This window comes from Fistularia commersonii, chromosome 15, assembly GCF_037954325.1.
Source record: "Fistularia commersonii isolate RoL2024-O1a breed Wild chromosome 15, RoL_Fcom_v1.0, whole genome shotgun sequence".
In the NCBI taxonomy this organism is placed as follows: domain Eukaryota; kingdom Metazoa; phylum Chordata; class Actinopteri; order Syngnathiformes; family Fistulariidae; genus Fistularia; species Fistularia commersonii.
The window spans coordinates 12,229,393-12,253,849 of NC_141298.1; the positions used below are offsets into that span (position 1 = coordinate 12,229,393).

The 24,457-nt window shown below is 50.2% G+C and overlaps 1 protein-coding gene across 3 annotated transcripts in view; it reads right to left on the reverse strand.

The window, feature by feature from the left end:
* Nucleotides 1-370: 370 nt before the first annotated feature.
* Nucleotides 371-24,457, reverse strand: part of LOC147226538 (unconventional myosin-XVIIIa-like) — a 36,635-nt gene continuing 12,548 nt past the window's right edge. For 2 of the 3 annotated variants that reach the window (XM_086160349.1, XM_086160348.1), the window contains 29 exons: nucleotides 24,225-24,311; nucleotides 23,517-23,655; nucleotides 22,731-22,890; nucleotides 21,367-21,553; nucleotides 19,934-20,159; nucleotides 19,238-19,347; nucleotides 19,068-19,133; nucleotides 18,717-18,845; nucleotides 17,711-17,854; nucleotides 17,151-17,240; nucleotides 16,965-17,084; nucleotides 16,770-16,887; nucleotides 16,022-16,149; nucleotides 15,752-15,906; nucleotides 15,073-15,196; nucleotides 14,807-15,007; nucleotides 14,579-14,689; nucleotides 14,391-14,495; nucleotides 14,152-14,298; nucleotides 12,156-12,269; nucleotides 11,364-11,480; nucleotides 11,032-11,115; nucleotides 10,076-10,213; nucleotides 9,466-9,651; nucleotides 9,255-9,394; nucleotides 8,137-8,181; nucleotides 5,598-5,720; nucleotides 3,757-4,998; nucleotides 371-2,611 (listed from right to left, as the gene is read on the reverse strand). In XM_086160349.1, coding sequence (XP_086016475.1) covers nucleotides 3,759-4,998; nucleotides 5,598-5,720; nucleotides 8,137-8,181; nucleotides 9,255-9,394; nucleotides 9,466-9,651; nucleotides 10,076-10,213; nucleotides 11,032-11,115; nucleotides 11,364-11,480; nucleotides 12,156-12,269; nucleotides 14,152-14,298; nucleotides 14,391-14,495; nucleotides 14,579-14,689; nucleotides 14,807-15,007; nucleotides 15,073-15,196; nucleotides 15,752-15,906; nucleotides 16,022-16,149; nucleotides 16,770-16,887; nucleotides 16,965-17,084; nucleotides 17,151-17,240; nucleotides 17,711-17,854; nucleotides 18,717-18,845; nucleotides 19,068-19,133; nucleotides 19,238-19,347; nucleotides 19,934-20,159; nucleotides 21,367-21,553; nucleotides 22,731-22,890; nucleotides 23,517-23,655; nucleotides 24,225-24,311 — 4,734 coding nt within the window. In that variant the 3' untranslated portion in view covers nucleotides 371-2,611; nucleotides 3,757-3,758. The remainder of the gene's footprint in view (nucleotides 2,612-3,756; nucleotides 4,999-5,597; nucleotides 5,721-8,136; nucleotides 8,182-9,254; nucleotides 9,395-9,465; nucleotides 9,652-10,075; nucleotides 10,214-11,031; nucleotides 11,116-11,363; nucleotides 11,481-12,155; nucleotides 12,270-14,151; nucleotides 14,299-14,390; nucleotides 14,496-14,578; nucleotides 14,690-14,806; nucleotides 15,008-15,072; nucleotides 15,197-15,751; nucleotides 15,907-16,021; nucleotides 16,150-16,769; nucleotides 16,888-16,964; nucleotides 17,085-17,150; nucleotides 17,241-17,710; nucleotides 17,855-18,716; nucleotides 18,846-19,067; nucleotides 19,134-19,237; nucleotides 19,348-19,933; nucleotides 20,160-21,366; nucleotides 21,554-22,730; nucleotides 22,891-23,516; nucleotides 23,656-24,224; nucleotides 24,312-24,457) is intronic. The other variant, XM_086160350.1, reaches the window with a different exon arrangement.

Consider the following 24,457-nt stretch of genomic DNA (forward strand, 5'->3'; position numbering starts at 1 on the left):
TTTATTCATCTTTTTCGTCAGCCGTGCTACAGGCACTGTTTGGAAAAATTTCCAGTATGGATTTGTGGATGTTACCGCGTATATTTGATTAAAATTTAAAAAAGAATCAGAGTAAATATCGACTTATAGACAAGTGCGGCGTATATATGTACACATAGATCTATTAAATTATTTTCAGCCGGTGCAGCTTATATTCAGGTGAGCTCAATAATCCGGAAAATATGATACACCTCCAGGTGTCACCACCCTGTAAGAAGTAGAGGCACCAAAAAGAAAAATTAAAAAAAAGAAAAGCAATGGGATTAAAAACACGATCGATGAATCGATGAATCAAAGAGGCAACGAACCAATCAGAGGGCAGTGTGAACAATTCATGTAAACACATGGACTTTTAATGGTCATTTCATTTTCCAAAGCTATAACAAGAAACTACAAGGAAAAACACCTCAAACCAATCAAAACCATTCAAAACAAATTAAAACCGTCCTTGAACCCACTTTCAAACCCTTTCATGCTGGTAAACAAATCCTTCATGTGATCATTAGAAGTATTTTGACAGGCAAGCTACCTCGAAAACTATCTCATTTCCCCTTTCACATGCAGTCTACCAATCTCAAATGTCATTGATGTGTTTATTTATTGGCACCTAAAACAAGAAAAGCAAAGTTGTCGTTTTTTGCGCTTATTTATTTAAACAGCTCAAAGAGACGCTGACGCTGAGATAAAGTCCGTTGGAAGGAAACACATCTTCAGACCAGGTCCTTGAACGCACCACGGGAGTCTCCACTGCAGGACTCTTAATTTAAATCAGTTTACAAAAAAAAAAAGCAGCAACACTGTGCTTGTGGGCATGTATGTATACGTGTGTGTGTGTGTGTGTGTGTGTGTGTGCGTGTGTGTCTGTGTGTATGTGTGTTTGCATCTAATTAGAGAGAGAATAATTCCACCGGGCTCCCGGAGGAAAGAAGACAAAAGGAAATGTTTTAAATGCAAACAAAGAGTTTCCTCCCCGGCTCCAGCTGCGCAAAACACAGAATATTTTCCATCCATCAGGAGTTTCAATTTAATTTAAGATTTAAAAAAAAAAAGGACAATAAACACGACATTTCTTCCATACTGTAAAAAGTGACGCAACCGTCCGGGATTTTTTTCCTTTAAATGATAAAAAATAATAATGTCAAGGACTTTGAAAATGTGTTTTAAAAAATTAAAATTTTAATTAGTCTTTCTTTTTTATTATATTTTTTAATTTTGATTTTCACCCACCTGATTTTTCTTTAAATGTTTTTTTACAAAAAACTTTTACTTTTTTTTTTTTTGCCTATCATTCTTGGTAATTTATTGTTGGGCGTTTGGTTCATACTTTTTTGGATTGATTTATATTCAAAAATATTTTTAACACATTTTCAAAATATAATTGAACATTTGGCATTTTTAAGTTTACACTGAAATCATGGAATCCACAATTTTATTTTTATTATTATTATTCTTATCATTATTAACAAATGCCAAAAAGCGCAGCATGTTTGTGGATAAACATTGGATAGGACAGGAGAGGAAATGTTTTCTTCCCAAGTTTCACTAAAATCCTAAGTTTAAATCTTAACTTTTGTTGCTTAAAATCCCAGCTGTTGCTAATAAAATGTAAAATTTTCTTAATAGAATCTCAACTTTTATTGATAAAATTCTGGCTTTGTTATTAGAATACAAACTTTTGTTGATACAATCTTAACTTTAGTTGATGAAATCTCAACTTCTGTTTCTATAAAATCACGAGTTTTGTTGATACATTCCCAAATTTTGTCGACAAAATTCCAACTTCTGTTGATAAAATTCTGATTCTGTCATTAAACCCTGACTTGTTGACAAAATCCTGACTTTTGTTGATACAATTCTGATTCTGTTCATTAAATCTCGATTTTTGTTGGTACAGTCCCAAATTGTGTAAACAAAATCCAAACTGTTGGTCTTAGAATTGCGACTTTGTTAGTAAACTCCAAACTGTTGTTGATGAAATCCCAACATTTGTTGATAAAATTCTTACTGTCAATTAAATCTCGACTTTTGTTGATAAAATTCTGATTATGTTAATTAAACCCCGTCTTGTTGATAAAATCCTGACTTTTTTTGATACAATTCTGATTCTGTTCATTAAATCTTGACTTTTGTTTGAACAGTTCCAAACTGTGTAAACAAAATCCAAACTGTTGTTCTTAGAATTCCGACTTTGTTAGTAAACTCCAAACTGTTGTTGATCAAATCCCAACATTGGTTGATAAAATTCTTACTGTCAATTAAATCTCGACTTTTGTTGTTCCAACCCCAAATTCTGTTGCTGAAATTCCAAACCTTGTGGATAAAATCCCAACGTTGGTTTATAAAATCCTGACTTCGTGTGGATCAGCATTCAATGCAGAATAATAATCCCAGCCTGTGCTAACGCGTCTGCTTCCGTGTGGTCTGGATGCTTCTGGGTTCCGGCGAGGTTCCCTCAGAGAACGTCGGTCGTCTCCAGAAGGTCGGGGTTCACGATGTTCTCTCCGCGTCTCCGCCCACCTCGCCCTGGCCAGCCGCTCGGCCGGGATCTTGCTGGCTCTGGGTCACGGCAGGGCTATGCACACAAACACACACACACACACACACACAAGCATTTACACACACGCATGGCGTTAGAGGGGTGAAAACAGGAGCTAGTGGTGGCGGCGGCGGAAGCAAGGGGTGTTGTTAATCTGAGGGATTATGGATTTAGTGAAGGAGTGAGTTGAGATCAATCAGATTATAATCCAGGAATCAAATAACAGAAAAGGGCGAAAACCCGTTTTTGGACCTTGATGGAACCTCAGTTTGAAAGACAAATGATCAGATTGGATAAGATGTCAGGAATCATTGAAAAACTATAGGTAGCAGCCTGAACCTGCCCGCCATGTGTAATAATGTGATTATTTTGGTGTAATAACGTGTTACTACAGTGTAAACATTTTAATTATAGAGTAATAACATGTTGCTCCAGTGTAATAACATTATTATTATTATTATGTGATAACATCTTATTACAGTGTAATAATGTGTTTGTTATGGCATAACAATGTGTTATTACAGAGTAATAACCACGTTATTACACTGTAGTAATGTGTTATTATAGTGTAATATGTTTATTAGTCTAATGTGTTTACCACATCAAATAATGTGTTATTACAGTGTAATATGTTTATTAGTCTAATGTGTTTACCATGTCAAATAACATGTTATTACAGTGTAATAACATTTTTTAATTATAAAGTAATAACATGTTTACTACAGTGTAATAACATTATTATTCCAGTGTGATAACATCTTATTCCAGTGTAATAATGTGTGTTTTACAGTGTATGAATCCCCTCTTGTTTTTAAACATTTGTTTTTATGGTATGTGAAGTTTTGCTGATTTAAGTGAACTAAGAAGAAGATCCTGTGGAGTCTCCTTCTTCTCCTCGTGTCTGGTCCTTTTCTTCTCTGGGGTTCGATCCGACCGGAGGCTTTGTGTTCCCCTGTTGCGTTGCTATGGTAACGCACGGATGGGGGGGGGGCGGGGGGGTGTCACACTCAAACACAGCGACGCAATGCAGAGCAGCTTCTGACAGAACCCGGGGGACCTTCTCAGGCAGTTACTCATTAAAGGGTTAGTTTGAGGAGGTCCAGGTCAGGTGACCCATGCAAGGAGGTGCAGGTAAGATCAACGTGCACGGTGGTCCAGGTCAGGCCATGCAAAGGTGACACCTTCAGTCGCTGAGGAGATGTTTAGTCTGGACGTCCGTCTTCCTCGACTTCTTCCTGCTAAATCGACCCTCATCTTCAGGCTCCAGCCTGGAGGTTCTCCTCAAGCTGCTGGAGCTCCGGTAGGAGACGGGGGAGCCGGAGGAAGACGAAGAGGAGGAGGAGTCGGACGACTCGGAGGAGGAAGAGGAAGAAGAGGAGGAGGAGGAGGATGAGGTGGTGCTCGGCTTCTTCTTGGATCTCTTCTTGGACTTCTTCTTCTTGGAGCTCCTCCTGCTGTGGCGGTCGTCTGAGGAGGAGGAGGAGGAGGAGGAGGAAGGCGGGGTCTTGCTCCTCTTGTCCTTTCGCCCGCGGCCGGTGGCGCTGAAGGCGCTGGACGGACGGCTTCCGAAGTCCAGAACCGAGCCGGAGCCCCGACCTTCATCCTGGACCTTCTTCCTCCTCTCCTCCTCCTGGTCCTCGTCCTCCTCCGGCTCCTCCTCGTCCTCCAGCCTGCTCCTCTTGAACTTCACGGGCTTGAAGCTGAGCACCTCGTTGATGGCGGCCTCCAGCTCGGGGTCCAGGAACTTCCTGTGCGCTGCCGTCCTGGTCTCGCCGTTCTCCGGCACGCCGGGGGTCGGCATGGAGGAGCTGCGCGAGAGCGTGCGGGCGGCGCCGGGCGAGGCTCCGCCCCCGCTCCCGTCACCGCCGTCCTCCTCAAGCGGGACGAAGCTCCTCGCCAGCGAGAGGCGGGAGCCGGCGCGGCGTTCCTCCCACCGGGACGCCCCGCGCCGCTGGCTGACGCTGCTGACGGCGCTCACGATTGACTTGTCATCATCGTCGTCGTCGTCGTCGGCGCCGCGCCGGCTCGCCGTCCGCCCGGCCTCCGACATCCTGTCGAGCTCCGGGCTGCTCCTGGACGTCCAGCGGGACTCCAGGCCACGGCGTGCGCGGCCGGCGGCCTCGGAGTACGCCAGCGAGATGACGGAGCCGCGATCGTCGGGGTCGTCGGGGTCGTCCTTGCCGGGTTTGGGCCGCGGACGCCGCGGAGGGGCGCGTTCAGGGGCGTCGGCCCGCTCGCTCAGGGTGCTGAACAGCGAGCTGTCGTCGCCCGTCCCCAAGATGGAGTCCCTCATGTTGGAGCGCTTCCTGTAGCTCAGAGAGCTGGACGCCGGCGCCGAGCGGGGCGGGTCCGGATCTTTGGCGCCGCCGCTCGGCGCCTCCTTCGCGTCTTTGGCTTCTTTGGCGTCGGCGTTGGCCGAGTACCTGAGGGGAGTCATCGGGTGACTGACAGGAGAAACCAGCCAATAGGAGACAACCCAGGGACGGACCTTTCTGGAGACATCTTTTTAGTATTGCTACATGTAATTACAAGTAATTAACATGTAATTACAAGTAATAAACATGAATGTAATTATGATCAGCGACACAAAATGGAAGTGTGCAGTTCAATCTCCTGAAATATTATAATTTCTTTGGTTTTTCTGAAGCTACTTCTGAAAGGATCCTTTGGATGGAACCTCCTGCAGGAGACACGGGTCGCCCCCCTCCCACTGGACGGATTCGCAGCAAATTTATCCGATTAATGATGAATCCGCGATCATATAATCTCATGTTGACCGGTTACAGAATCTCAGTTTAGTTAATCGAGTGTTGATCTATGAGCTAGTATTTCATGTCCTAACCCTGGAAACCTTGGAGCTCCTCTGCTGGACCCTCGAGCCCTGGAACCCTAGAACCCTCCTCTACTGAACTCTGGAACCATCTTCTGTGGAACTGTCCTCTGTGGAACCCTGGAACCTCTGACTGAAGAAAGTTTCCAGAAGAAAACCCTGGTCACCTGCAGGAGCAGAAGGTGGACCCACCTGCTGGTCTTCTGAGCCCCTTCCTCCGGAGGCGTCTTGGTGGAGCTCTTGTTCCTGGAGATCCAGGACTTCACCCCGTCCACCCGGTCCTCCACCTCCGAGTCTGTCTCAGTCTCCTCGCCGCTGCCGGGACGTCACAGAGGAGAGCAGGGGTTAGAGGAATAATCCCGTCTAATCTAGCTAATAATCTGCAGGAAATTAGCAAACAATACAGTCCAAATGATCTTATAACTAGGCAGACATTAGCAATAATCAGCTAGACATTAGCAAATGATATGATAGAAATTAGCATATATATGAATGACATCCGCTGATAATCACAATTGAAGATAATAATCTGCAAGAAATTAGCAAAATATATGATAGAAATTAGCTCACATATGCTAGACATGAGCTGAAAATCCACAGAATATGAGATACTCTGATAGAAATTGGCTAACAATCTGCTTGAAATTAGCAAACAATCAGTGAGACAGTAGCTAACAATCCGCTAGAAACTGCCTTATAGTCTGCTAGAAATTAGCTCACAATCTGCGAGAAACTGGCTCGCAATCTGCTTGAAATTAGCAAAAAATCTGCAAGAAACTGGCTAACAATCTCGAGAAACTCGCTAATGGTCTTCTTGAAATTAGCAAACAATTTGCGAGAAACTGGCAAACTGTAAGAAACTGGCTAATAGTCTACTAGAAATTAGCAAACAATTTGCGAGAAACTGGCTAATAGTCTGCTAGTAATAGGCTAACCATCTGTTAGAAGGTGGCTGATAATTTGCTAGAAACTGGCAAATCATCTACTAGAAATTAGCCAACAAACTGCTAGAAACTGCCTAACAATCTGCTAGAAACTGGGTAATAGTCTGCTCAAAATTAGCCAACAAACTGCAAGAAACTGGCTAACAATCTACTAGAAATTAGCACACAGACTGTATGAAACTGGCTAATAGTGTGTTAGAAATTTGCTAACAATCTGCTAGAAACTGGCTAACAGTCTGCTAGAACAGGCCTACAATCTGCTAGAAATTAACTAACAATCTGCAAGAAATTAGCTCACAATTTGCTAGAAAGCAATCGGACTGAAATGAGCAAATAACTGGGAACCTCAACAAAAAATAACAATCTGCTAGAAATACGATAATAATCTGATTAAATTGAATTGAGCTAATAATCCGATTGAAATGTGCTAACAATCCCATTGAAATTAGTCAACAATCTGCTGGATGTTGATCTTGGAGCCCCAGAGTTGCCTCCGCTAGCACCGCCGCTGTGTGACATCTCTGCAGCGTCCACCGAGTCCTGGCTCTGGATCTCCTCCCAGATTAGCGGAAGGTGTGAAACGTGCCGGCTGAAAGTGTGAAATCTGCCCGGGGCGGAGGGGCGGGGGGGGGGCAGGGGGCGTGGCCTCTTTAGGTGGCCGGCGATGCGGCGCCGCGCAAACGTCGCGTCACAAGCGATTTGTCAGCGGCGGCGGCGGCGCTCACTAAGCGGTCCTGAGGCGGCGGACACAAACAGGCCCGGAGAACCCGGCGGAACGCTAACGCCTCCTGACAGCCGGCGAGCACCGGCTGTAAATCTTTGTCACAAGCACTTAGACTCAGCGCTCAGACGCTCGGGTTCCTCGGCGTTCCTCACTAGAACCTGCCAGCCTCTGCTCTTCACACCCAATCTCACCGGGGCTTCAGAATAAAGCTTTTCTTTCGGTCTTGGTGGATCCAATGAAGAAAGCCAAACCATGAGTCGCGGTTCTTTTACTCTGGGGGCCGGAGCCCGGGGCGGGGGGGCCAAGGAGCAGCCAGGAACGTCCAGAGGAACCCCGGTCCAACATCTGCTCAAAGTTTGTCCAATCATAGTCAAATACCAGCCCACATAACTTCATCTAACTTCTCCCCAACGCCCATCCAATGTTCATCTAACGTCTGCCAAACTTTGGTCCAACATCTGCCCACCAGTGTTCAACTAACATTGATCCAACCTTCATCTAACTTCCACCCAATGTTCATCTGACATCTGCCCTGCATCCATCCAACGCCCACCCAACATTCCGTGAATGTTCATCTCATGTTCACCCAACCATCGTCCAACATCCTCTGAACATGTTCCACGTCTCCAAGTAGACATCCCACGGAACCACCTGCTGAAGAACCTATAGAACAACCAGCTGATGAACTGACGGTACCATCTGAAGAACCCATTGAACCATCACCGCGGGATCTGATAATCGTCCCTTATCAATACCAGTATCGATCAGTCATCTGATTGGGTGTCTGTGGGTGAACTTTGCCGACGGGCCGAGAAGGAGCGGACCTTGTGGATCCATCTGTAGCACGAGCAGAAGGTCCGAGCAGCTGAGGTGCAAGAAGGGTTATCAAGCATGCGGGTGGAGGAGCCCATGCAGGGATAGTGTGAGAAGAACCAGAAGACTTGAATTAACGCCGGCGACAACAAGACCAAATGAAAAGTCTGCAGATACAGATCGGCCATTTTCCACTCAAGACAGGAAGTAGCCGAACCAAACCACAGCAGACGATACATGCAGTCCTCACGTTTTGTTCTTCCTTTTCTGGTACTTTGTCACCATGTCTTGCAAGCTGGCGGGAGCCGTGGCGACGCAGGGCCGGGACCAGACAACAACAACAAGAACAACAACAAGAACAACAACAACAACAACGAGAGCACAAAAGAGAAAAAGAGCAGGTAAGAAAACTCTCCTTCAGTTGTTTGTTTTTTGGGGGCCTGGCAGGGGGGCAGGGGGTTGTGTTTATTCACCCCTCCAAGCTCACCTCTTCAGAAAAACAAAATAAAACTACAAACACGGATCAATCTGGTTGGAAACGAGGTTCCATCGGTTCCATCCCGGAGCCTCCACTGTTGGCTTACTTTGTTACCCCACATCATTAAAACCTCTTCAAAGAGGCCCCATCCAGCCACCCTCCATGCCCGAGGAGGTAAAAGGTGACCCCTTCACACACACACACACACACACACACACACACACACACACACACACACACACTCCTAACCACACCATTGGCAGCGGTAGGGCAGCTCAGTGCCTTGCCTTGGAAGGACACTTCAGCACAGAGACCTCCCAATAGGTACTACTACTATTACTACAACAACTAGTACTGCATTATTACTAAGACTAATACTACTATTGTAACAACTACTACTACTACTGGGATGCGACTACTGGTACTACAGTTAGTACTACAACAACTACTACTCCCATACCACAACTACTGCTGCAATACAATCACTACTACTGCTGCTACCAGCACGACTGGTGCTACTACAACAGCCATTCCCCAACTACTTCTGATACTGCTGATACTGATACTACTACTACTACTAGTAGTACAACTATTACTAAATGGTCTCCACTTGTATAGCACTTTCATCAGTTTGCCATTTCAAGACTCACTGGCCGCAGAGCTGCAATGCAGGATGCTAACCAGAGGGGGTCCAGTTTCTTGCCTAAGGACACTTCAACAAACATGCAGAGTCGGGAATTGAACCGGCAACCTTCTGATTGGAGGGATGCCGGCTCTACCAACTGGGCTACAGCCGCCCCAAGATCCCTACTTGTAAGCTATGAAGCGCTAAAAGAGCTCGGTACTGCAGGAGAACCCGGGGTGCCGACACAAGGAGTAGATCCAACTACCTGTTGACCAGGTCGTCATTGTCGTCGCTCTCCATCTCGTCCTCAATGGCAGCTTGCAGGTCACCGATCCTCTTGAACGCCAGTTTCAGGTCCACCTGTAGGCTCTGGTTTGCCGCCTCCAGACTCTCGATGTCCATTTCCTGGCAGACAGAACACGAGAAGAGGTTATTACCGTTGGAACCCCTGCACCCATGCAGGACCTGGGACCCACCAGCTCATGCTTCTTCCGGCTCGCCTCGGCCTCCTTCTTCGACACCTCGGCCATCTCCTCCTTCACGTCCCGGATCTGCCTCTGCATCCTCTTGTTCTGGTCCTTCTCTCGGTTCTCTGCGGCGGCGCGCTGGTTCCTCTCCTCCGTCATCTTCTCCAGGTTCTCCTTCAGCCGGCCCACCAGGCTCTGGGGAACGAGGGGGAGCCAGTTTCAACACCTCACTCGTCCTTCTGCAGAACGTTCACGGGCGACGAGACGTCATGCAAACAGAAGGGGATCCAGGATGGAACCCTGTGGAACCCCCTCTGTGATGGACCCTGAACTTTTCCAGACATAATTACATCTTTCTTCAGGGCGGCTCTGTTAATTCATGTGGTTGGCGACATTCAAACCCCTGATCAGGTTCCAAGGCCGGTTCCTGTCAGGAGTGAGGTTCTCGCAGACCTGAACCTGGGTTCCCTTCTCCTTCTAGGGCTTCTTTTCACTCGAGACACGAGCCAAAAGAAGTCCTCTGAACAACAGGAGGTGTTCTTCAGTGAAGTTAGTTATTCAAAATGGGAAACTTTCTTCTTCTTTCTCCATCTTCAAACAAGGTCCCCATGGATCTCACCTCCAGACGTTTGATCTGCGTCCTCTCGTACTCCAGCTTGGTCTCCAGCTCCCGGATCTTGGCCTCCTGGCGGCTCACCAGAGACTTCTCCACCATGGACTGCTCCTGGAACTCCAGCTGGTTCTGCAGTGAGTGCAGCTGAGGGAGAAACGAGCACACACACACACACACACACACACACACACACACACACACGCACACACACACACACACACATTGATCTGGCTGTACTTCCTGCCTACCAAATACCACGAACTACATCCTGTTGCTCTTCCTTGCATGTAAATGAAATGGATGTTGACTTTTTTTGCCGCTGACGGTCGATGGAATCCATAAACGCCGAACGCTCACGGCGAGCGTCTACCCTGGGGGCGGAGCTCCGGGCCGAACCCGCCGGCCAGTCGAACGGACAGACGGACGGACGGAGGAAGGGTACGTCACAAGAAGGTCCACACCGGCGCCTAGCAAGGTGGTCGGGATGTTTCTCTGATGCTGGATGATGGACAGAGGAGCAGTTGGACCTCACGTGACCTCCATGAATGCCTCTACCTGTCAGCGTGCAGGTTGACCCTGCTACATCCTGCTGGTTGGGGGGGGTCGTGAAGATGCTGACTGGTGGTTGCCATGGTGCTGATGGATGGGCTGGGGTTCCAGTGGGGTTGATCATCGTCGTTGTGGTGATGGCGGTCGTTGTGGCGGAGAGGGTGAAGTGTGTGGAGTGGTACTTGGAGCGGTAGTGTTAGCGGTGACGTGGGGGTGTCGGTGGAGGTGTTTGGTGGAGATGCTCGTCAGGTAACAAGTGGGTTTTTATTCCTGTACATCGGAGAACTGAACACCGTGTCCTGAGGTTTGAGGAGCAGGTCTCCGACAGACCGCTGAACGGGCTGACGGTGGAGGAGGTGGATGTGGAGATGGAGATGATTATAACGTTGGAGGCAGCAGATCTTATCCCATACCTTTTCTTGGAGCTCCTGCTTCTCCTTGGTGGCCTCTTCCAGCTGGGCTTGAAGGTCGCTGATCTGGGTCAGGTCTCTGGCCGACTGACACACACACACACACACACACACACACACAATGCTTCTATAAACATCATTGTGAGTTCCTCAGATGGAGACAGGACGGCACCGCAGAGCGAAGCAGGAGGTGCAGAAGCACCCGCATGTGGATGTCAAAACAGCCAACAAAGCGACTGCGACCTCTGGTGGATGCGGAGAACGTCAGAAGCCTCCGATGGACCGGGTCCAGAACCATCTGACCCACCCTCCCCGACGGCGTTGCATTGCGTTACCTGGGCGACCGCCGCCTTGTGCTTCTTCATCAACTCGTTGACCTCCTCCTGGTCCTCCTCCATGCGGGCCTGCAGGTCGTTCTTCTCCCGCTGCAGACGGCTCAGCTGCTCCTCCAGCTGCCAGACGGAAATACACCGCCAATTGGAAATAATCAATCGGCTCATTTGGGGTGAGCAGGGCGACCTACTGGAGATGTCCTATTAGGAGGATCATCTCATCCTGGAGGGGCGAGGAGGGCGGAGGGGGAGGTTATTCTGCATCCTCTAATCTGAGACAAGACCTTCCCTCGCCATAAATGCCACTATTAACAAGCTGCACGCGTGTGCCTGTGTGTGTGTGTGTGTGTGTGTGTGTGTATTGCCCCCGGAGACACACACACTGTCACTCTGAAATGCAGTTTTCTCATGAGACGGCCATTAGCGAGCAGATGGAGGGGGGTTATCCATTAGAGCGGAGTGTTGAATCCGGCATTACACCGAGAGGGCGTTTATTATTTTCACCGCCGCACGATAATGTAACGCATATTAATGCTAAATGTGTGTGTGTGTGTGTGTGTGAGGGAGAGGGGTGTGTGTGACACCGGCACCCCCGTTAATTAAACACCGCTTTTTGTTGTTGTTGTTGTTGTTGTTTGAATATGCTAATGGCGGAAAAACACAAGCTTTTACGGCGTGGAGCACGCCGCACGGCGAAAGGGGGCGGGGTCAAACCGGAGGGGTTGGGTTTCTTTAAGCGCTTGATGTTTTGAGGAGCGGCGATGCACGCGGAGCTGCCGGCGGTGTCGCACTCACCGACATTTTGGCCTTGACCACGTCATCCATCTGGACGTGGAGGTCCTCGATCTCCAGCTCCATGCTCTTCCGGGCCTTGACGGCCGCCGCCGAGGTGAACTCCGACTCCTCCAGCTGTCGAAGTCAGGAGGAGGATGACGGTTAGCAGGCTTAGACCTGTCATGGAGGTCTGGAACCTCCCCCGACGTACGACGCGGCCGCTAACTTCCTGCGCAACTCATCCCTAATGATTTGTTTTCGTGGCTTTGCTGTCATGGTTACCGCCATTGTTCCCCAAAGCCCGTTCCCCAAAGACATTCGCCGCCGCCCCCCGTGGATCCGAACGTATCGGCGCCCCAGGCGAGCAAGGAGAGACTTTTGGTCACATTTCAGGTAACCATGGCAACCAGTTCTCCCCCATTTCGGGACGGTGCGATTTCTCCGTTCCGTCGTCCTCCGTGGACCCCGGGCGACGTTCATCTTGTTTTGGGAACAATAAAGAAACGAAATTCCGGTGGCTTTCGCGGTTACAGTGACGACAAAAAGGTAGAACTCTTCGTTTTTTTGGGTTTGAGTCTAAAAACCAAAAGCAATCTTGAACCCGACGTGTTGCAGATGTACCAAGGGGGAACCTTCTCCTGTTTTACTGTTGGAACCAACACAACAAGCCTGAGGAGGTACAGAGCACAACACCGGAGAGCCCTGGCGGTCTGCACCTGGAGGTTCCTCCTCTTGGCCGAACCGCTGCTACGTTCAAATGCAGTGTGGAACATTCAAGGGTCGGTGTGGTGTTGGATTTATGTGCAGTGTTGGAAGGACGATGCGTGCGCGGTTCGGCACAGTGTCCGAGCACTGGTGATGTGGTCGAGGTTCCTAGACAAGACCGAGCTGCTCTTTCTCCCGGGGAAGGGTTGTCCGCACAGACGTGGCCATCACCATCGACATCACCGCGGTGAGGCCGACCGCAACTGCGAGAAACTATCATTCTCAGCGAACGTCGCGGCGGTGGCACGATCCTGCAGATTCCTCCTCTACAACATCAGGAAGATCCGCAGATTCCTCACAGAGGATACAGCACAGATACTCATCCAGGCTCTAGTCCTCTCTCGTCTGGACGACTGCAACTCCCCTCCTTGCCGGTGCCCCAACGGTGACCATCAGGCCTCTGGAGCTTATTCAGAAAGCGGCAGCCCGCTGGTGGTCAACCGTCCCAAATTCTCCCGCATAACTCCCCTTCTTATGTCCGTACATCAGCTCCCGGTAGCCGTGCGCATCAAGTTCAAGGCCCTGATGCTCGCCTACGGGGCGGTGAATGGTACAGCCCCGTCTTATCTCCAGGTTATGGTCAAGCCACATGTCCCTACCCGTCCCCTCCGATCTGCCACCTCTGGGCGACCGTCCGTCCCATCACTCAGAGCCCCCAAACCGGTTTCGGCTCTTCTCGGTCTTGGCTCCTCAATGGTGGAACAACGAACTCCCGAAAAAGGTCAGAACAGCGAGGTTGCTGCCCATCTTTAGCCATGAGCTGAAAACATACCTCCTCACCAAGCACTACCCTACTCATCGCACTTAGCCCCCAACACACCCGCCAAAAAAGAAAAAAAGGATGAAATGAATGTATGTACGTATATGGTTCTGAGATAGCCGTTTGGTTGAGTGGTCACTTCTGATTTTTAACTACCGGTACTTCGGATCTTCGGTGACTGAATTGCACTTCTTGTAAGTCGCTTTGGATAAAAGCGTCTGCCAATGAATGTAATGTAATGGTTCACTTGTGTTGGAGCAGTGATGCATTTGAGGGTCAGTACGGTGTAGAACCACAACTCATCTCTTCATGCTTCAGCACATTGTTTGAGCAGGGATGCGTTCAGGGGTCAGTTTAGCATCAACATAGTGATGCATCCAAGGCTCAGAGCAGTGTTGGACAGGTGATGCCTTCAGGGTTCGGTACGTTGTTTGTGCAGCGACGTGTTCAAGGGTCAGTGCAGAAATGGACTGGTGGTGCGTTCAGGGTCACCTGGTTCTTGAGCTGGGCCACCTCCCTCTTGCTAGGTGCGTTGCTTTTCAGGTGGTCCAGCATGATCTGGGCGTCGGCCAGGAGAACCTTGGTTCTCCTTAGGTCCTTCCTCAGCCTCTTCTCCGTCTCCACGTCCCTTCGGCACACCTGGAGCAGAGGAAGGTTCTCCAGACACTGCCGTGGAACCTCACACACACACACACACACACACACACACACACACACACACACACCAGTACCTGGTCCTGAGCACTCAGCACTTTGGACTCCAGCTCTCTTCTCTCCTTCAGGACCTTCTGCTTGTCTTCGTACTCCTCCTCCAGCTGCACCTCCATCTGCTTCAGCTGCAGGACACACACACACACACACACACACTCACTAGATAGCCAATAGTGTGTAGAAGACATCTCGAGGGGTGTCTTCCTACCTTCTTGCTGCAGGAACGTCGGACCTCGTCCACCTCCTCGTCCTTGCTCTCCATCTCCTTGGAGTGGGCCTGACGCTGGCGCTCCATCTCCATCTCCAGACGCAGCTTGGCCTGGGTGTGCGCACACACACACACACACACACACACACACACACACACACACACACGAGACTCTATCTCCTGACAGTCCTCAGCTGTGAAGTTCTGGTCTCTCCGGTGGTGCCTCACCTGCTCCAGCAGCTGGATGGACCCGGCCTGCTCATCCAGCTCCTCCTCCTGGTCCTTCACCTTGGCCTCCAGCTCGCGGAGCTGCTTCCTGACCTTGGCCAGCGAGGCCTCGTCCTTGGACTCCTGGGACGCCAGGTCCTGGAGCTCCGCCTCCAGCTGCTGCACCTTCGCCTCGGCGCCGCACAGCTCGCCGTCCTTCTCCTGCGCGGGCGAGATGGAGGTGAGGAGAAGATCCGCGGCGGCGAATCGCTGCCGGGGCGTCTGACCTGCAGCTGCTGGCGGAGGAGAAACATCTCGGAGGCCAGACAGTCCTTCTCCCTGGAGAGCTTCTCCTTGTGGGTTCGCTCCCTCTGGACCTCAGCCTGAGCCTGGCTCTGCTCCACGTCCACCCTGGACCAGAAGACAGGGGTGTGTGTGTGTGAGAGTGTGTGTGTGTGTGTGTGTGTGTGTATGTCTGTGCAAATATGTGTGTGTCTGTATATGTCTGTGTGTTTTTCTGTATGTCTGTTTGTATGTGGGTGTGCGTATATCTGTGTGAATACATGCGTGTGCATCTGTGTGAATACATGCGTGTGTGTTTGTTTTCATATCTGTGTGAATACGTGCGTGTGACTTCACACGTCTGTGTGTATCTGTGTATATATCTTTGTAAGTGTGTGTATGTATGTGTGTGTATAATCTCTGTGAATACGTGTTTGTGTATACACATCTATGTGTGTGTGTTTATATCAGTGTGAGTTGGTTGTATGTATGTGTCCGTTTGTTGTTATATCTGTGTGTGTGTGTGTGTGTGTAAAAACCTGTGTGAATACGTGTGTGTGTGTGTGTATGTGTGAATACGTGTGTTTGTGTGTATGTATATATAGCTATGTGTATGTCTGTATACATTTCTGTGAGTGTATATATATATTTGTGTGATTACACGTGTGTGTGTGTGTGTGTGACCTCCTCTGCTTCTTCTCCAGCTCATGGTTGCGTTGCTGCAGAGCCTCCAGGTGCAGCCTGGTGTCCTGCAGCTCTGCCGCCGCCTTCTGGCTCTTCTTCTTGGCGAGCTGCGCCGCACGTCGCGCGTCCTCGCCGTCCGCCTGCAGGTCGGCCACCTGGGGAGGGGGCGGAGTCGACGGAGCGTCCGTGGTAACCATAGCAACCAAAACAGGCTCTCGCGGGATCGAATTCGATTCTTCGGCGGTGGACGTCAACGGGTCGGCGTCTCACCCGTCTCTCCAGCTGCCTCCGGCTCTGCTGCTCCGCCTCCAGAAGCTCCTCGTGTTCCTGCTGCAGCTTCTTGCGTCCGAAGTCCATCTCCCTGATGGCGCGCTGGTACCTGAGGCGCCAGTCGCCCCCTGCGGGCCGGGAGGACACACTTCAACCTGGGCGGCGGGGGCGCATCCACGGGCGGAGGGGGAAGAGGAAGAGGAGGAGGGCGGCGACGAGGAGCCACTTCTCCGCACTTCCCTGACCCTCATTCTGCAGCTGTCAGAGGCGATCAGCGCGGCGGCGTGGAGGACGCTCAGGTTCAGGTTCATTTCCAAGCCTTATCGTTTTTTTTTTTTTTTTTTTCAAGGCCGTCCATTTTCCTCGCCGGCGCCGCTCATTAGCATATATATAGCATAATGACGAGTCGCGGGGCCACCGGCGCCGATCCCAGAGATTATTTTCTCATTCATCTCAGAATCCGCGGACGCCAGCGAGCGACTTGTCTGCTCGGGCGGCGAGGAGGAGGAGAAGGAGGAGGGGGAGGATCAACGGCTGAAGACTGAAAAACAGCCCCCATTGATACGACCTTCTCTACGAGGAGTCGCCTCCAACCCCGGGATTGGATTCGGCTCATCCCATTGGTCGCTTGAGCCACCTGGTCACACTAGCGGCAGCTAGCGGATTAGCAGCAACCCACCCGAAACCCAATCACGGATGGGCGTAGTTCCCCTCCCGCCCACCGGGGGCAGCGACAAGCTCCGCTTACCGCCGTCGTCCTCGCCGTCGTCGGTCTCCCCGTTCAGCTCGGAGGTTTTCACCAGCCGGGCCTCCATCAGCTCCACCTCCTGTGCCTCCACCTGCTTCTTCACGCCGTCAAACTTCCCCTGGAGAGCAGAGATGGCGGTGAGGGGGGCGGGGCCTCGCCGCCATGCGTTGCCGGAGCGGCGTTAGCAATCCTTGCCTGCAGCTCCTTCAGCTCCCCCTCCAGACGGAGCCTCTCCGCCGACTCCGCCTCCAGGAGCTGCGACGCCGTCTCGCTGGTGCTCCTCTCGTCAGCCAGCTCCGCCAGCAGGTCGGCCACCTGGACGGGTGGAGACATTGGTTACCTGCGCTAACCGGCCGCAGCCAACGCCGCCTGAGCACCTACCCGGCTCTCCAGGCGATCGGCGTTCAGCCTCAGCTCGTTCCGCTCCTTCTCAACCTTCTCCAGCTTGGACTTCTGCAGCTGGATCTCCTCCTGCAGCAGTCGACAGACGGACGTTCACACATTCGCACCAGGATGGGAAGCAGACCTGGTTATTACCTCGTTACTTATGTAATAACATAGCAATAGCATAGTAATAACATAGTAATAACAAAGTAATAATGAAGTAATAGCATAGCAATAGCATAGTAATAATGAAGTAAGAACATAGCAACAGTATATTAAGAGTGTGTAATGACATATTTATACCGTTTTAATAACATAGCAGTAGCATATTAGTAACGTAATAGCATAGCAATAACATAGTAATAACCAAGTCTCTATTAAACCTCTATATAATTACATAGGAAGAGCGTGCCGACTTATGGGTAGACACGCTAATGGAAGCTAGCATTAGCATTAGCCACTCAAAGCTCACAATTTGAAGGATTGTTTGGATCAGGTTCTTAAAGTCAGATTGAACCGACTTAACAAATCATCATCATCATCATCATCTTCCTCACATCTCTGCTCTTCATCTGCTCCTCGGTCAGCTGCACCCGGACCAGCGGCTGCACCGCCGTGAAGACCCTCCACCAGGGCCAGTCCTTCACCCCGCGGTTCTTCACGATGTTCTTCTGGATGCAGCGGATGGCCAGGTCCTGGACCTGCAGACGGGTGGGGTGGTGGAGGGAAACCATGTGAGCACAGGATGGAGGTGAAGCTTCTCCTCATGGGGGCGGGGCTTCACATGGACGGGTCAGCTGTCAATCATCCAACCATTCACCCTCTCATTCACATCGTCTGCCGGTTCAATGAACCAAACACTGCCTTTGGACTGACAACGGAGAACCTGAGAGAACCCAGGCAGGAGAACACGGAGAACCCAGACGGGAGACCGTGGAATTAAAAAAAGTCAAACATGTCTGTTCCTCCCGGGCACGATGCCGTTCTCCAACCCAATCCCAGCGGGTGGGCGGAGCCCCCGTGACCAATCAGGATCCGTCACACGGGGGAAGCCTGTCTAGTAGAGGGGGGAGTAAAGGGGGAGTAAAAGGGGGGCGTAAATGGAGGGGCTGGTCCCCTGCGGCTGCTGTCGAGTTGAGGAACAAAGAAAACATCAGGACGTCTGAGCTCCGTGGAGAAAGACTCCTTTTATGAAGACGCGGGGATTAGATTGGATTAGATGGGGATTAGAATCAGGGTCTACTCTCCTCTTCTTCTGTTCCTCCTCAAATGACAAGGACCAAGAAGAAAATAATAAGGGGGAAAGAAGCGGTGAGAAGAATCTCCAGGTTCTACATGGAGAACCCCTGGATCCAGGAGAACCTGGTCGGGAAGAAGAGAGGGAGGAGGACGATGAAGAGGAGGATGAGAAGGAAGGGAGTAGAAGGAGAAGATGGAAAAGATTGAAGAGAGGAGATACAAGGAGGTTCGGTCGACCCGGTTCTGGTTCAGATCTGGTTCTCCAGGTTCTCATCCATGTTCCACACAAAAGCTTTAGACCCCCCCCCCCGATCTTCAGCCTACCTTCCTCTTCTTGAAGGCCTGTCTGGACAGGAACCCCCTGCAGGCAGCCTGCAGGAGGACCAGGTGGAGGCGGGTCTGCTCGTCCCGCTGCTCCTCCAGCCTCGCCAGGGTTCCTGCTCTGAAGAACAGCTGGAACCCGACAGAGCAGAACATTAGAAGGACCAGGACGGGTGGAACCTTCCGAGAAGAGCGTCATCCTGGAGAGCAACCCAGGCTCCTCGGTTTGGGTTTGAGGAACTTGAAGGAACTCAAGTCAACGAGACATCGTCCAATCGCGGCCCGCCCTTCCTCTGCTAGGGCCTGATTGGCCGTGGAGGTGGGCGTGTCCCTGGAGTGGGCATAGCCACTCACCCGGCTGACGCCCAAGTGGAAGCTGCTCCTGTCCAGGTCCAGGGCCTCCAGAAGCTCCTCCACCGCCTAAGAGGAGACACACACACACACACACACACGCACAGTCATGGAACGGTACACACAAACACTCGACGTCATCGCTGCGCCCTGATTGGTCGAGGGGGGCTCACCCTCTGTTCGTCCTTGACGATGTAGTTCCTGCCGAGCTTCTTGGTGAGGTGCGGCGCCAGGACGTCAAAGCGGCGCCGGAACTCGGAGAACACCATTTGGTCGGGGTACCCTGGAGGGTGGAGGAGAAGGAGAAGGTCACCTCTGATAGCTGTATATCTGCTCTATGTTCTCCTGCCAGGACTTGCAACAGGTTCTTTGGACTTTTGACTATCTCCAATGAGCCTACTGGTTAATTTGGACTTTGTGAGGAAGAACCTGGAGAAACACCTGGCAGGAAAACACGGTGGACCCCTTTTGTCGTTTTTTGAAAAAGGAGATGTTCAATGAATTTCTTCCTTGAGGGTGGAGATAGTTGGGGTGGTGGAGATAGTCAAGTTGGTTAGGGACTTGGAGGTGGTAGGGCTGGCAGAGGTGGTTGGGGTAGTCGAGTTGGTGAGGGGTGTTGGCGAGGGTAGAGATGGTTGGGAAAGTGGAGGTGGTTTGGGTAGTAAAGGTGATGGGGTAGTGGAGATGTTTGGGGTCGTCGGAATGATGGGGATGGTGGAGGTGGTTGGGGTCGTAAAGGTGATGGGGTAGTGGAGTTTGTTTGGGTATTGGAACTGGTGGAGGTGGTTGGGATCGTAGAGTGGGTGGGGGTAGAGGAGCTGCTTGGGGCGGTGAGGCTTGAAGAGGTGGTGGAGTGAAAGCAGCCTCACCCTGCCTGTAGACCCTCAAGGCATCCAGCAGCTTAGACCCCCTGAGCTGAGCGCGGAGCAGAGCTACGTCCACCTGGACCAGGCCAGCATCACTGCCCTCCACTGGGGACTCGCCATCTCCACTCCGGAACCAGGACCCGGCCAGCGAGCGTAGGGCGTCGGGTCGCGGCAAGAAGCAGTGCAGGAAGTGAACCTTGGAGCGCCGCAGCATCTCCACCAGGGCATCCTGGAGGACAGGCGGAGAGGAGAACCTCCGTCACAGGTCTGGAGACCAGGAAGTTAGAGAACATGCATACCTGTTCACGGGGATTCCGAAGAAACTACAACACTGTAAACCTGAAGAACCTACCAACTACACGACTACAGCCCCACAAAACACCGGAGGGTTACGCATCTACACCTAGAACTGCACAGAACTACAACACAGCAGAAACACAACGTCACAACACTTTGACAACACAGAACTACAACACCGGACAAAGTACAGAATCGCAATACTGTGAACCTACACAACAACAAGAAGATATCACAGAAAGACAACACCATGGAACTCCAATTCTACACAACTCCAGCACACCAACGGTATGACTTCAACACTGTGAGCGTACAACACATCAGTGACACTACAAGCCTGTGCAATATTGTACAATAATGCAAGAACACAAGACTACAGAAGTACAACGTGAGAGATCTGGGTCAATACTACAAAATGTCAACACTATGACACAACAATACTACAACACTAGATGACGACAACTACTACCTTAGAGAACTACACTATCAAGGAACCGTTACTTCAACGTGGTCATACCTGAATACAATAATACTCCATAACTGCAACACTACAACGCAACAACACTACAATACCCTCCGACTACAACACAACCCGGCAGGAGTACAACGCTGCAATCCGATGGAACCGCAACACATCGGCAGGAGGACAATACTATGAGAGTACGACAATACTGTGACACTAGAACCCTACAATACTGCAGTTGTACAGTATGACAGATCAGTCATGTCAACACTATCATACGACACTGCAATACTGTGTGACTACAACACTACGAAGCAACAATACCATACAAATACTACCCCTAAAAGCAACAGCAATACAATTCTACAAAACTACAATATCAAAGCACGGTCACTTCAACGCTACCACACCCGGACACAACAATACTCCATAACTATAGCACTGGCACAACAGCTACAACAGCACTACAACAAGTACACTACAACCTTAAAAAAGTACAACTACTGTATTTGAGGACCATCACACCCCAACACAGTTACACTGCAGAACTACTTTGACTGCAGCTACACCAATTACAACCCCACAGAAACGGAGCAGTACCTTCCTAGAGAACTAAAAAAACTACAAAACCACGGAAGTGGTTGTCCTGGTGGGGTTCCGGTCTTTGCTCTCTCACCACTTGGAGTTTAATTTGGATGCACAGAGACCTCTTCTTCACGGCCGCCACCCCTGAGGTGAAGGTCTTCCTCAGACTGCTGGCTCTCCGCAGGGACATCTGGGAGGCGCCCTCCAGGCCCGCAATGGACCCCGTCAGAACCGTGGCCCCCGCCGAGCGCCCAGCGAACAGCGAGCTGATGATCTTCCTGCAACACGGGCATCACGTTACCACGGAAACCGGATGAACCAGGGATAAGGGTGGGGTTAATACAAGGCCTGGCCAATGGCGTGTCATCCCGGACAGGAAGCAGCATCGGTAGGCTGGGCCTCCCGGTCTAATTCTCCAGGTCTAGGGTTCCTGGTCCACAAAAAAGGAACACTAAAACCAGGAAAAGTAAATTCAACAATGTTCTAGACCAGGGGTCGGCAACCCGCGGCTCTTTCATCTTTACACTGCGGCTCCGAGTGGCTTGGGAAAATAAATTAAAATATTTAATTGAAGTGTATTTCAATTGTGTTCATTTCTTTTTTTAACTTTTAGTTCTAAGTTGCAAGATCATTGTGATCTTGAAATACAAAATAAAATTACATTTATTATTTTTTGCCGCTCAAAATAACGTCAAACTCGCGGAAGCCGGTATACCCGACAGCCGGTAAAGTCCCGATTTGCAGATGCCGTGCGCAGAAGTTCAGGAGCAGAAGTCCCATAAACCAGGTAAAATAAATATTTATGAAGATATTTTGCAAATATTTATTTTTTATTGTTTACTGACACAGTGATTTTTTTCCCGATTTATTTTTAAAATTCAGGTCAAGGCTCCGCTAAACGCTCTGAAAGCCCAAAGCTCAAAATGAGTTCATTACATAAATAAAATTTAATTTTCTCCGTAATACTTTGTGAATTTCAGAAGCAACACACTACACACTTGTTTACACAAAGTGTAAAGGTAATAAAAACCAAAGTATACAGTGGTACCTTTATTTTAGACGTCAAAAAGTAATTGCGTCTCCCAGTGTTGTCTTTTCCGAGGAAACCGGGTCCAAATGGCTCTTTGGGGGTTACGGGTTGCCGACCCCTGGACAAGATGTTCTTGGACCAAATGGGTCAAATCAGGAAGTGGCTCTACAGGTTAATCTGACTTCATGATTGCAGTTCCATCATGTGGAACGCGGAACCCTAGAGGTGGAGGACCGTCACTGCATGGGACGGCTCCTTATGACTGTGGAAGCAGGTTTATGCACTAAAGATGGACGCCGGCGTCGACCTTAATGTTTGTTTAGATTACCCGACCAACAAAAGCACGCTTTTGCAAACCTTTGCTCGAATACAATCGGTCGCTCTGACTCTGCGGCCGATCGTTCTGCAACCTCGTCAATATTTACTTCTGCGACTCCTGAAGGAGGGTGGCGGCGTTTGCGGCGGCCGGGTTGGGCCGGGCGTAGCCGAGCCACCCGCGGGCGTCGTACTCCACCCAGTCGGTGCCGTGGGCGTGTCCCAGCAGGAAGTGATGCTCCTTCTCGCTCTTCAGGAGGTAGTCCTGGCCTGCCGAGGACACGGGAGGCAGAAGGTAAACATTCTTACGGCTGTCTAGTCTTGATAATGCATTGCTACTACTACATGATTATCACACTGTTTTTCCGGGTTATTACATTGTCATTACACTGTTACTACATGTTATTACACATCATAAGATAAGATAAGAACAACTTTATTAATCCCGAAGGAAATTGTTGTGCCAGAGTTACAGAAAAAAATAACAGCAATAAATAATAAAAAGAAAAAGGCAGAATTAGAAATAAAAGTATACTATAAACTATACAGTGTCTCAGTGAAACTATAAAGTGTCTTAGTAAACAAGTGATAAAACTATAAGTGTCTTAGTAACAAGTGAGGTAAGGAGTGCACAATAGTATGATAAAAGGAAAAAAATTGTAGTGTAGCTGTTATGAAATTAAATATTGCACAGTTCTGAATATTGCACAGTGAAATGAAATATTGCACAGTTTTTGTTTTTTTTTAGCTTAAAGATAGGTTTTTATGGTTACCGGCGGCTGATCGCCTCGGGGAGGAAAGACCTCCCGTGGCGTTCAGCGGAGCTCCTCGGTGGTATCAGTTACATGTTATTACACTGTTATAATGTGTAATAACTAAATGTCGCCCCCCCCCACCTGTGCTCTGTCCCTCCGCGGTGCCAAAGTAGCCGAAGAGGCGTCCTAGCAGCGTCTCCTCCGAGCCCCCGGGCTGCAGCGCCTCCTCCTCCATCAGCCATAGCAAACCGCGGGCCTCGTCCGTGCGCGACGCCCTCACCTGCCACGAGGACGCACAACAAGTCAACCTCCCGCAAAGAGGATCACCGAGTGGACCGGACCTTCGGGTGCGTCCTGATGTGGAGCTACGTTCTCTTCATACATCCATTGGCTCGGGCAGGAGCCAATCACAGCTGACGCTGGACTGAGAGGGGGCGGGGTTTAACGTGCCAGCTGTCAATCATTCACCCTGTCACTCACACCTGCAGGTAATTTAGAGTCTACATGAACCCGTGTTTTTGGACTGAAGGTGGAGAACCCGGAGAACCCACAGTCTACATTCCAGGGAACAGTAGAAGAAGGTTACCCTGCAGGGGACCTCCAGCAGAGGGTTCTCTTGAAAGGAACCTGCTTCACAAGGTTCTCCTGAGGGGAACCTTCATCAGAAGGTTCTCCTGAAGGGAACCTGGTTCCAGCAGGCTCAGGGTCTCCGGCGGCTCCACCTCCAGGCAAATGAAACAGAAGGGGAGGGCTGCGGATTAAAGAGACCTTCGGAAGATCTCTGACCTTGATCGTCATCAAGGGTTAGGACACGAAAGAGGGAACGCAGACGAGAACGAGGAGACTCACCAGAGCTTGGCTGGAGGTCTGGTCCACCATGGAGACGGAGGGGGAAGGGCCGAGGTCCGAGTCATCCAGGGAAACATCGATGTTCTCCTGGTGAACCGGACAGAGAACGAGAACCTGAGGAAACTCACACCGACCTGAGAAACCTGGTGAATTTTCCCGCTCATTTTTCCGGTTCTCGACACGAAGCTCAGAAGACTGAGATTCGAGGACGTCTTGAGGAACTTCTTGTCTCC